The sequence below is a fragment of the Atta colombica genome, unplaced genomic scaffold (assembly GCF_001594045.1).
Source record: "Atta colombica isolate Treedump-2 unplaced genomic scaffold, Acol1.0 scaffold110, whole genome shotgun sequence".
Classification (NCBI taxonomy): Eukaryota; Metazoa; Arthropoda; class Insecta; order Hymenoptera; family Formicidae; genus Atta; species Atta colombica.
The window spans coordinates 1,115,704-1,129,076 of record NW_017259196.1 but is presented as its reverse complement, the minus strand read 5'-3'; the positions used below and the strand labels follow the sequence as shown (position 1 = coordinate 1,129,076).

The 13,373-nt window shown below is 36.8% G+C and overlaps 1 protein-coding gene across 9 annotated transcripts in view; it reads left to right on the top strand.

Annotated features, from left to right (window-relative positions):
- The window catches only part of LOC108693886 (protein turtle), a 131,142-nt gene that overhangs the window by 66,115 nt on the left and 51,654 nt on the right, over positions 1-13,373 (top strand). For 4 of the 9 annotated variants that reach the window (XM_018203074.1, XM_018203068.1, XM_018203066.1 and 1 more), the window contains exons 4-6: positions 617-790; positions 1,519-1,844; positions 12,319-12,491. In XM_018203074.1, coding sequence (XP_018058563.1) covers positions 636-790; positions 1,519-1,844; positions 12,319-12,491 — 654 coding nt within the window. In that variant the 5' untranslated portion in view covers positions 617-635. Of the gene's footprint in view, positions 1-616; positions 791-1,496; positions 1,845-12,318; positions 12,492-13,373 lie in introns of those variants that run through there. The other 5 variants (XM_018203072.1, XM_018203071.1, XM_018203067.1 and 2 more) reach the window with 4 other exon arrangements.

Here is a 13,373-nt window from a genome sequence, read left to right as displayed (position 1 = left end):
ATTAGATATTAAATAATAAAATTATTAAAATAATAATAAATTGTATGTGTTTATTACATAAAGTCACTTTTTCAATCGATTTTATGATATTCTTCAAAAGAAAATAAATTCATGTTTTGAATACATGAGTTTTCCAAAATTTATGATAGAAATATTTTAAAATTATTATCAAAAAAATATTTTCGTTAAAGATAATTATTACTTAAAAGAAAACAGTAAACTGAGTAATCATTTTTTTTAGCAATAGATATTTTTTTATGTGTAAAATTAAAGTTATTCGATAACTCCCTTTTACATTACAGAAAAATTAAAAAATATGAGATAGAATTTTATCATCAGCAGCGATGCTTAACGCGAAATCCAAATCTACACTTTGCATAAATTCGCAAACGTTATTTACTGTCATTTCGTGACCTATCCACTCCTTTTTGCAGCGTGTTATAATTTATTATAAGACGACTCCTTATTCGCCGCGGGTACTTTTAGCTTGTGCGACATATTGAGCGACATGTTATTTATCGGCAATAGCTCACCTTCCGTGGGGAGACCGGCCGATGATTGTTACCGCCGCGTGTGCTATAGCCATAACGCGGACGTCGACCGTTTATACCTGCAGGTACTATGGGAGCGGGGGTATGGGGGGCGGAGGAGGGCTACAAGCCACGGACCTCCGGCGAAGGCTCGAGTTCCAGTGTACCGGAGGAACTTGTTCGCAGGGTCTGCGGTCCCTAAGGCACAACAGCTACCATGCTACTGAGGAGAACGCCGCGTGTGACGACTACGAGGACAGGTAACTGATAGCGGATGTCGCGACGAGGAAGCTCGGTCTATTTATTCAGCGGTCAAGTCTGCTTTGCACATTTCTCCTATTAATTATTTTAAATATAGCATGCAACGTGTGCAAAGTGAAAAAAAGAAAGTAAACTTATAATTTATCTTTTTATTAATAATATCAATGACATTCTACATATAGATGAAAAAAGATGACAAGAATGTATAAAACTTGTGCTAGAAGATCTATATAAAATAAATCATTACAATAAAAAAGCTCATGAAAAACTGGATGGAAATTGTGTAAAAGAATGTATTAATTAAAACACAGGTGTTTCGATCCTTCATTAGGATCACCTTCAGTCTAAAATTAACAAATTAATATTAATTATCACGCATACATTAAAACAGAAGAGAATCAAATTGATAAACAATTTATTAGTGCGATGTCATGTCCTGAATATAATTCCTAAAGATAAAAATTATCAACGTACGTCTTTAATCATTTGATTGAATATTTAATCATGAGTTAAGAAAAATAAAATGGACTTTTTAATTGTAATGTTTTATTTTATTTGGAATCTTTGTCTTTATATAATACTTTTTAATATAATTTAATAACTATATAATACTTTTTACTTTATATAATACTATTTATATATAAAAATACTCTTAATTGATGGCCAATAAAATAAGACATAAGTGAGGTCAATTCATTTATATAGTGAAAGAACGACTTTCACTTAGGAGGACTGACCACGAAGCGATCCTCGCTTCCGGTCAGCCTACCTGCACAAGCTGTCGGCGATCGTACAGGCATCAGGAGAGCGAAGCGGTTGAGAAAAGGGAGATTCTGAAGCGACGCATGCCCGAATCAGATGAGATCAGTGCGGTGTACCGGAAGCTGCGGCTTTGTCTGGGTCTTTTCGAGCACGCGAGTAAAAACGATGAAGCGGAAGAGGACGACGAAGAGAAGAGGCATCGGTTACGGTGGTGTCGCAGGGGCTTCCGACGAATCGTGGAAGTGGCGACAAGAGCTCTGCTCCTCGGCATTGCGCTTCTTGTTACGCCAGGCAAGTATTCCACCGCTATAACATTTCTATTTCATAAATAAAAGATCATGTGGGCATGAGATAACATTGTCGGAAATATATTCCCGGTGTTTTAAAAATCTGTCCAGTGTTGGGCCATTACTGATTAATACACGTTTAAACTGAGCTAATTACTAGATGATAACGATCCAGTATTGGTAGATATTATTGGCCCAGTCATTTTAGTCAGTCATTTGCCAGTGATCTAGTAATGATTGACTTGGCCGTATCAGTTGACAGCCATAGTGTTGGCTAAGCATTTTTGTTGTAACTGCTGGCGGCCTTGTATGAGTTTGTTTTTGTCAGAATTTATTCCTTTCGAGGCAAACTCTAAACAAAAACTCGTTTCCTATTCAAATTTCTTAAAAACTACATATAATGAATCATGAAACATCAGAATCTTGTATTTCTTCTTGATAACTTAGTTACTAATACCGTGAGTTGTTACTATTATTACGTTACAACTTTGGAACCATGATAACGCGAGGTCCTGTCGCATCCGAGAATCTCTTCATTTGTCCGCCGGTGCAATCACGCCAGTCTCGCGTTCGTCCCTCAATTAGCGGGGACCGCAAATTAGAGTTCACTAGTTGGCGGGACGTCCGAATGGTCGCTAATGCCGTGGCGCCGTATCTCACGAAACGGGTCGTTGATTCTCAAATCCGGTGGACCATAGGCGGACATCAGGATGGAGAGCTTGCGGCTCGTAATGGGACATCGACAGAGAATCGACAAATGAAGCGAAATAAGCTAGTCGCGCTATCAGATAACGGGTATCGGGCGATAATGCCAAGTGCTCCATCTCCTTAAGTCATGGAAGATGAAGCGAATGGCGGGAGATAAGCTCAATTTTCGTGGCTGTCTTTCGAAAGTAACTGTTCTAGGAGATCACTTTGCGAAGAGAAATAACTAAATACATCATTACAACAAGCTTAAGGAATCAAGTTACAACAAAAAAGCTCGTATATCTTAATCGCAACTACATTTCCAGAAGGGCTTTTTATTACGCAAGTTATAATATAAAAATAGCTATATAAAAAAAATAAACGCTATTACTGATGATTAATAAACAATTTCTTTTATTATGATTTATTGATAATGTAATCATGAAAATCGAATTGGTCACAATTTTCAATTGCGACGACAGACGCATCTGGCTAGAGTGGACCTCATTCAAATTCGTAATCTCAAATATTCTCTTTTGACATCACGCAGTGCGCGATCGATGCGTTTCAATCTGATAGAATTTCCTGTTGCAAATCGATATGGCGTGAATACATCCTAAAAAGAGATTTTATGAGTCTTTTATTAGTGCTTTGAGTTTATTTCGATACGCGGCAACTTGGCTGTTCGATGAAAAATAATTCTCAGTGAAATGCGAGATATAACTGGAACATGCGAGAGACGAATAGACGCGATATCAGTTAACGATTTATAATAATGATATTTTTAGACTTCCGCAGTGTTTTGAAATACGTAAATAATACTTGCAAATTTTGAAATACGCGATGTTTGTGAATTATTAATTAGATTCAGATTGTAAGGGAGGTTGGCATATTGTACATTGAATCGCGAAATCATCACAAAAAATTATAATTTAAATAATACTAGTAGAATTTTAAAGCGTGAAACCACAGAGGAGTGCTTTTATACGGATCGCGTTCTGTTTTTACAATTATTCCGGTTGAAGTAACACTTTAAACCACAAGAACCTTAATCACGCTGTCGCAATGAGATTACTGACGAAAAGTAAAAAATAAAAACGCAACACGCCTGCGTTTCAGATTTTTTTACATGCACGCACATTACACGAGAACCCTTATGATGCTTGTTACTCTCATCAGTGTGAACAATTTCATTAAAACTTCGGCCTCTCTTACGACGGCTTCATTCAAAATGTATGCTTGATTGCATTAACGGCACGTATGTGACGGTTATATAAAAACTTGTATTATTCAGCAATTTAAATACACATTCGCTACTCTAAATATATTAAATGTAGAGGATGTTCTAGAAATTATGATACAACTGGAAAGGAGATGATTCCTCATATAAAAGTAAATCAAATATGTAGAATAAAATTTTTTTGTATAAACACATTTTTAATAATTTTTCAATTAATACGATGAATGTTACAAAATCAGATTAACATAGAAATATCGGTGATAATCAGGTTGGGTGAATTAAGAAAATTGTGATTAGTTAAGTGTACTTAACGAATATTTGAATTCAATTTTTATCGAAAATAATTTTATAAACAATTTTATTCTATATTTTCCATTCATTTTGCATTAGGAATCACCTTCTTCCCGATTGTACTACGATTTCCAAATACACTGTACGTATACGCACATATATAAATTTACATTTATATATTTACATGTATGTGATTAATTACTGCAGTTGCAATGATTGCTTATTCGAGAAATTTGACTTCTTTTTTACAGAGCACTTGTATTATCAAACGGCGATAGCATCGCAACGGTTCGTTTCAGATGAAATGTTACGTGTGGTAAAAAGTATATTAAATGTGTGGAAGTACACGCTGAAATGCTGGACACGGTTGGAAACGTTTATCATAAATAAAGTAAATCGGAACGGCATTGCCTATGAAGTGCCGTTTTTAATCAAAATCAAACGCTCCAATTAATAATGCTGCGGTTATTCCGCGGTAGGCTTCATTAATTTTCGCGGCTATGGTATGTACATTTTAACGCATATACGTAGGCAAAATAAAATTCGCGACGTGCATACGATATCGGAGTAAATCATTTAAAATATCTCAAATGAAATAATTGAAACAGGACACGCATTTTTGTACGAATTCCCTTAATTAAATTTTATTCCATTTTCGCACCTATATGTTATCACGTTAACGTTTCTATATTTAATTGAATGTATTTCGAACGCTATATTTAAGAAAAATGTGACAATATATGCCTGAGAGATATTGTATCATCAACATAGGAAATGCCAGTTTGGAACAAGTTGCTTTCCCTTTTAGAGCTCCGTAATTACGATAAATTCCTCTTTAGTGTACAATAGCGTGTCCCAAGTGGAACGCATAACTCTATAAATTCCACGTACTTTGCCTCTCTGTGTGCATTGTGGAGAAGAGCGATTACGATTTCTTCCTCATAGCGACCATCAAAGCATCGCGAATAGCGAGCTATGAAACTTGTTACAAATGACGTGTCGACCGGAGGATGTGTGTTGCCTTTGGCAAGCCCGTTGCGCAGGAAAACCGCAAACCGATCGATCGACAGGCCTCAAGACACTCAACGACAGTATGACCGGCCATGATCGACATTTCGTGACGTTGCCGTCAGCAGACAATGTGGAACACCGAGATTCCGCGCTGATACCCGCGTTTTTACGCGAATGACGCACATGTCGATGCATAGAGGTCTGCATCATGGTTGCATCTTCCCCTCACGATTAAGTTTTTATTGTATTATTTTCACGTGCAATATTCCTAAATCGGCAAGTTTACAGTTTACAGCCATTACCAGGATTTTCTTCATCGCGTTCTATTTATTTTCAAAGGGGATTCTCGCGCGTATGAAAATCGTAATAACGGATGTAGTATTTGTCTGTATTTGGAGTGTTCGCGAACTCGAGCTCTCAAAGCGATACTTTCCATTTGCGCGAGAGAGAATTTTACCACCGAATCCGAACTATATTCACCGGTTTTGTTTATACAAAATAATTAAAATCCATCTTTGAATCCTGAGCTCATTAAGGTAATAATATACTCGTTAGCTTCGTTTAATTGTTCTACCTTCCACTTCATCCAATTGGATATCTCGTGCGCGGAGCCGCCTCATATACCTGGCTATTTAGCTTATACGAGGTACGAGCTGATGGAACGGCTCGCTAATTTCACGCTCCGTTGCTATCTGAAAATTCGTTGGCGAAGATGAGAAGCTGCTTCATGGTCTTGTTTTCTCGGTTGAGAAACGCGAATAGCAAAAACGTATCAAAATAGATTGAGTTCTTGCATGATTTTCAATAAAAAAAATTATGGTTGTAAGTGATTTATATATATAAGATAAAATTAACATATTTATACGCGCGATTTATTTGAGAAGTTGTGTAAAATTTAGTATTTAAAATTTTTTTTAAACGTAGAATTTATTAATATTTCCATTGAGAAAAAGAGAGTATCCGAAAGCGAGCTTTAATATTTGTTTCAGTTTGCAAAAACGCAAGAGCGAGATATTTTATTTCGAAAGAAAATATTTCGCTTTCGTACCGAGTAGAGATAAACGAAATTTTTCGTGTTTCGCGTTCCCACGCAAACGGCTGCATATATTCCCCACAGAATATTCAAATGAATTGCTCAATCTGTTTATCTCGTCGGGGAAAAACAACCGCGAAATAAAAGGCAGGTTGCCAAAACGACGTGGAAGTGATTCCATCTAAACCTCCTCACTCCTCGAGTTAACGGGCTGCGAAACGGAAAAGTCTTTCTCGCGTATAAAGAGAGTTTCCGCGCCGGTTGCTCGCTTCTCCTTCAGATCTTCCGATGATCGGGTAATACGACTCGACCGAGTTTTCCCTCACTCGCAAAGCCGAGAGGCAAATAATTCCTGGCGCGTTTACCTCGCGTGCGCGCAAATTATTAACGCGAGAGATTTATCTGCACGTGCGCCGGATGATCGGCTTGTACAGACCGGACGATCTGCATTGATATCGCTGCGAGAAATATAGGAACGCGCGATTATCGCAATTAGACCGGTAGGCAATTTTGTATTACCGAGGAATGTAGTATATCGTTTGGCTGATATCAGCAACATGTTGCATAAATCCAAGAAAAAAAATCTACTTCTGTAAATCAACATTTTTACATTCATAACGTTGAATGTAGTTTAATAATGCCCATACGAAGACAGAGATAAATGCTGAACGCTTTCACGACGTGCAATATCCTTTTCCCAGATGCTCGGTTCATTCAACGGGTGAATTAACGAACGTCATGCACGTATCGCATACTATGATAATTATAATTATTATCTGCACCACATATGCAAAGCGGAGAGAGGCTTTATTTCGCTTACCGGAGATAACGAGGTGTTCGCGTCGCGTACACGCGCCCGCACATTGCAGACAGACTGTTGAAAATTTAATAACAAGTAACAATAAAAATGGTTATTTGGACGCCGCGTTATCCCAGGAGGACCCCGACAATGGCGATAATGGCTGCACAAATGTGCGTCGTCCGAGTCCGGATTATTATTCGCACCGCGTACATCGTGGGGGTGGATTAAAACGGGTTGTTGCATGATCAGAGAAGCGGAGGGTGTTGTACCGATTTTCTCATGCAATATCAATAGTATCATCACGGTTTCGGTCGACCCCGTTACGTTAATAACGCGTTGTTCGTCGCGCAACGCGACTGCCGATCATATTGATGCTTCACAACGTGGAAACGTTTAATTTCACGTTGAATGTAGGCAAAACTTTTTAATGACTTCCTTTATCTCTTAGATTATACGAGAGACAAAATGTCGGCCAACCGCTGTGTCGTTTATGAAAATAATGAAAATTGTAACCCCCAAGTGCGCGGTTATATACATTGGACTTTCCATATACGATACAACAGTCGCCCAACATTGTCTATCGTGTGTTTTTGTTCTCAAGCCTATTTTATTAAATACTACATAAACGTTGTAGATGATTATAATTGTAAGACTAAGAAATGATCAATTGCAATCGAAGAGAATATTCTATTCTTACGCACTCAAGAAATATTTCTTTGCTATACGGTTAAAGAAACAAAATTCTTTTATTTGAATATCATTTCTTTGATTTGAACATAATTTCTTTAAATTAAATAAATTTTGTTTACTTAATCTCAAAAAATAATGTTTAAATCAAAGAAATGACGTTCAAATTCAAGAAATTTGTTCTTTAATCATATAGTAAAGAAAAATTTCTTTTAATCGAAGAAATATTTCTCTGGATGCAATTACGCTTATTTGTGAAATGGACTTTAGACGACAAACAGAAAAGCCACTAAGATTAGCCACCAGATCATCGACGCAAATGCATTTCAAAATAATTTTTGATCTTCGGAGGAATTTTCAGAATCGTTTTCATTATTTCATGATATTATTATTTCATGACGTTTAGACGATCAGAAATATCATAGATATGATACAGGAGTTAGCGTGACTTTTCTTTTCTACGACTTTGCTGTCGAACGTTATTAAGCTCTACAGAACACACACATACACGCGCGCACACACACCTTATCGAAAACTGTCTTTGGCGAAACATCGATGGTTCGCTGGAGCAGGTGTTGAGAAGCCGCGATCCATGATATTACACAATGCATACGTAATGCGCCGGCTTCGATGCGGCTTCGCGACGTATCCACATTCGTCCATAGTGGATATTTGCATCACGAGAATTCTCATATCATGAGACGTCATTCACGGGGGAGGGGGGGATACATCTGAACATATTAACTCTTCGAAACTGATATTAAAATCTGTAACAGAGTTACTGATTGACGCTGAATCTGAGGGATTTATTTAATTCATGTTAACTAAATGACTATTTATTAATCTCAAGAAATCAAAATGACATAGTTCGTATATAAAGAATATTAAATTTACTTTATGATTGAATGAGACCAATTTAATTTATGTTGATTAAAAGGCACTGATTAATTTCAAGGAAACTCGTATAAAAAAAATGAACACTAAATTTATTTTAACAATAATATAAATTTGCAAATGTACCATGAAGAATAATAATGATATAAACATTTAATGCTGTTCTCGACTCTACATTTCTACGTAGACATTAAACGCATGATAGATATTATGAAATTATTTTTGCTAAAAGAATATCATCAAACTTTGTTAAATAACATCGTTCTGTTGCAATTTGCTACAAATGTAAAAATAAAGAAACGCAAGAAATATATTTTATAAATACCACTGCAGTTTTAATAGTAACGAAAGGTAAATATTGATGTAAAGGACATCTACCGCGTTCAATGTAATACAGTTTCGCTAAAATTCCCTCGTTTTTTTGACGATAAAAGCACTTTCGATTTAGAATTCATTCAGTGGGCTGTCCGTATAGCTGTCGCGAAACGCAGACAGTTCAGAGGTTTGCACCCGGGGAGAGATTTATTACGGTCTCTTTTGTCGTACAAATGCCAAAAATGTATCGTATTTGCAACGCGGAGGAGCTTAAAAAGGATGAGTATCAAAGTTTCGTGTCCATTATTCGAAATGGACATCATCGAGTTCAGTGCTTCCCTCTGCTTTTACATGTGATATGAGACGCGGTTCCTCTCTCCTTGATGTCAACGATTTTCTGCACAGTTTCGGCTTTTCCGAGGAAGTCACGGATCCAACGTTGCAGTGTGCTTTAATGCGAGGCTTCACTGTTCCTAAAGTTAGCTGGGCATTAAGCAACGTACGGATGCACAATCTATGCAAAAGGGAGCGAAATGCTCCGTTTCTCGCAGTCGCAGTTTCGAAACTGCATAATGGGAAGTCGCACTTTTGGACGAGCATGAACAGTTGTTGTGTCGACATTGTCACTCGACGTAAAAATCTAAAGTATATTATAGCTCGCGTGTCGACTGATGGATATTGTGGTAACTCATTACAATGCAATTATTGTCAACATCTTAGAAATTATATAGTTTCTTTTAAAGAAAAGTCAGTAGTAATTAACTACTACTAACTTGTACTTTTAAGTCTTGAATAGTCGTACGACATCAATCAAACATAGCAGTCGTTTCGTGACAAAAATCAGACCGTAATGGTACTACTGCATTAAGAACTCGTGGAGAACAGTAGTAGTTCGTGAAGTAGTAAAAAGTGCACGAATGCGGCAGCTGTTTACCGCAGTGAAACGTTAATCGCGACGATCGTGACGTAGCAACGAAAGGCGAAGATAAAACGAAAATGGAAGGGCCGCGACAGATTCGTCTGAAGTTTGCTTGTCAGCAGTCAGATCGATATTTCTTAGTGGCGAACTTTTCTCAGGACGCAAAGTAGATCGGCTGTCATTCCCGATTTGTGTTCCCTCGACCGATAGAGCTTCTTGCGACACGAACTTCGCGATTACTTTGCGCGGATAGCAGACTGCGCTGACATATATTTCTACGAATCAGTTTAAGAGTATTTGTAGTTCGGTTTCCTTCTAGTTCCTCGCCACACAACTCACTTTCCTTTTGTTCGTCTCGGCCGTCTGATAAGCTCTATATTTCTCATATTTCTCATTCTGCGGCATTCCTTCCTTGCGGTTATTTGAATAATGCAAGTATTCTTAAAATAAACTAAAAAGTCACAATAAACATCGTATTAACGCTTCCATATTTTTCATATGTACACATTTTGCACAAAGTTGTTTGATTTGAAGGTAAATATATGGCGAAAGTAATATTCTGCAGTAGCAGGCTATAGAAACTTCCCATCTCGAAAATTGAAAGCATTCTGAATTTCAGATATCAATTTATCCAATAGCAGCTCGCTTTAATCTCTCGTATTTGCGCTAAGAACATTAATTATCCCAACGGAGTTTCTTCCTCAGGCTCGCCCATATTATCCTCGTCGACGTGTTTACCATCATCGTTTCACTGCGTCACGATGTGCCGGCTACTTTTTCCACCTTGGGACGACCACCTTGTTCCCCGATATAATTTATAGCGATATCTCTCCCAAGTCGTGCCAATCGTAAACAGGGTATAAAACGAGCAAGAACACGAATGTATCGAAGTATGTTAATTATCCGACATCGCAGGCGGGAAAGGGGCGATGAGCGAAATATCGTTATCATCGCGCGGAATCGAAGGGATTCTTACTCGGTCGGCATATCTTGAGCACACGAAACGGGGTCATATATTCGATCCTATTCAACATAGCATTGGAGGTTAATGCGAAGTTAATCTCGCACGACGCCTCTACCGCGTACCTAACGTCGGTTTCCCCGACGTTACTCGCAGAAAAGAGCGACAACCGTTGCCCCTGATTTACCTTTAATGGCTTTTAATGTCTTCCCGCCGGGGACAGCCCGCCTCTTGCAGTTTTCTTTCCCATAGCGAGACTCCCTTGCGGCAAGAATTATGAGCTTCCGGTACTCGGACGTCTTTCGCGAAATAGAAGTGCGGTAAATTTCAGTCAATTTTTCCATGAGTATTCCGATTCATTTTTTTTTATTGCCAATTCTATAACGATTTGAAGTAATGCTGCGAGATTACTGCGTATGTATTAAGAGAAAAATGTAACAAATTTTAATATTTAATAAATATTTGTTTGAACAATGTCAGTTAAATATTTAATAAGTGTAAATATATGATATTCATTTGATATAAGAACAATTAATTTGAATCAACTTTTATTATTTTTGGTTATCAAATATTTATTTTCTGTAAATAAACATTATATTTATTTATAAATTTTATTAATTTTTCTCTCAGTATAGAAATCACCATTATTGAACCTCGATTGAAAGTCAAGTTAATCGCATTGATAGAATATGACAGAATCATAAAAAAATTAAAAGATATCTATAATAACAGACCTACAAAAAATTATTTATAAATTTTATTAATTTTTCTCTCAGTATAGAAATCACCATTATTCCCTCGATTGAAAGTCAAGTTAATCGCATTGATAGAATACGACAGAATCATAAAAAAATTAAAAGATATCTATAATAACAGATCTACAAAAAAAAGTACTCTGGGGTGGAAATCCAACTATTCTTATGTATATATTTGGAATCACTGAATACAAATCTGACATCAAAATAGGATTATTCAGGATAAATTTTCAATCTAGAGCGAAAAAATAGGTCAAAATTGGAAAAAAAATCATTTTTTCGCTCTAGACTTAAAATATATAAGAATAGCTGGGTCTTCAGCACAAGGTACTTTTTTTTTATGATAATTTATCCTTCTTATTTAATTGTTTAAGAAAATGCTGAAGAGACGAGAATCATCGGTTAAGAATTTTCTCCAAATTGAATTGTGAAATCCTTTTATATAGGATTGAATAAACATAAAATAAAGATCATGAAGTGGTGGATTTTATATTAAAAAACAAAAAGAAGTTAAAAAGTTAAATTTTGTCAGCTCGCAAAGTTGTCATCTAACGTAGACGTTTTCTTAATATAAAAGTTCTATAATTATGGATAAAGTGAACCGTCTCGCACTTTGGATTATATCAACGAATAGTATTGACTTTATAGAATTTGATTGAAAACTTATAAGAATAACAGATTTTTCTCTGTACTGCAATTTACATGCATTGACATAGTAATACGTACGTATGTTGATGTTTTGTAAATCGTATGTAAGTTGCGTTTAATCGATAGAATAACAATTCGTTGAAGATAGCCGTCATTATAGCGTTCCCTTATAATATTCACTTAAGATTTTTTATTATTTATTTATCACTAATGACCATGACTGTTTATGTTTCAGGACTCTGTCAACAGGACGCGGTGCACATCACGGCTATTCTTGGGGAGAGCGTTGTCTTCAACTGTCACGTAGAGTTCCCCGGTGAGCACCCAGTGCCCTACGTTCTCCAATGGGAGAAGAAGGTAGGCGACACGGTACGATATCGGACGATATCGCCTCTGCTCTCTATATCCGTGAGTTAAAAAAACGGGGGCACTCCTCGAGAGCGCCGCGCCTCTGGTATCAGCAAGCTGCCAAGTGTACCATCGCGATATTTTAAACGACGTTCGAAGAGAATCATTCGACGTCATATCGAGTGAAAAGTCTCTTTTCGCTTCGCTTCCTCGAGCAATCGACGCGTACAAAATCGTAAGCGCACCTTCCGACGCCATTAACATTCTCGCAACACTTAACATCTCTTTTTTTTCTTTTATTTAAGAGCATCATTGTGTCTTGCAATTTCGCTTATTAATTATAATTATTTTTGATACATGAGATACAAAATAATGATGGTAATAACGATACGGAGTAATAGAAAGATCGACATTTTTCGATCATCGTTTAATCCGAGACGCACTCCATGAGATATCGTAAATTTCTTCGGGTGGAAATCCACTGGAATTGTCGTAGTTCGCTCGATGCGCGCTCACTCCCGCGGAAAGAAATTTGCACTTCCGAGACTTCTTTTTTAATTCCCCGATTAAACGTTGCATAATCACGAATTGGAGCGTGAAAAGGCAATATGGGAGGGAGCAAGCAGATACGGCGTGCTCCAGCCTGTCGTGCCCGAATAAACAGTTATTTCTATGAATTCTGTGATTCAGCTCTTCTCTTTCCGACCACTATAAAGTTAATGTTCCATTTCTAGAGTTTTTATATAATTGTAAATAAATTCTGATTCAATTAACAGAAATAATCCCATTTCCGATTGAAACGAATCTTAATGTTTAATAATACTAAATGTAAATTTTTACAAATATATTATCTCAGTTTTATTTATAAATTACACGTTGATTTGCAACGTAATCGTAAACAGAACCGAAATTAATCTCAAATTAGATTGTTTACTTTAATAA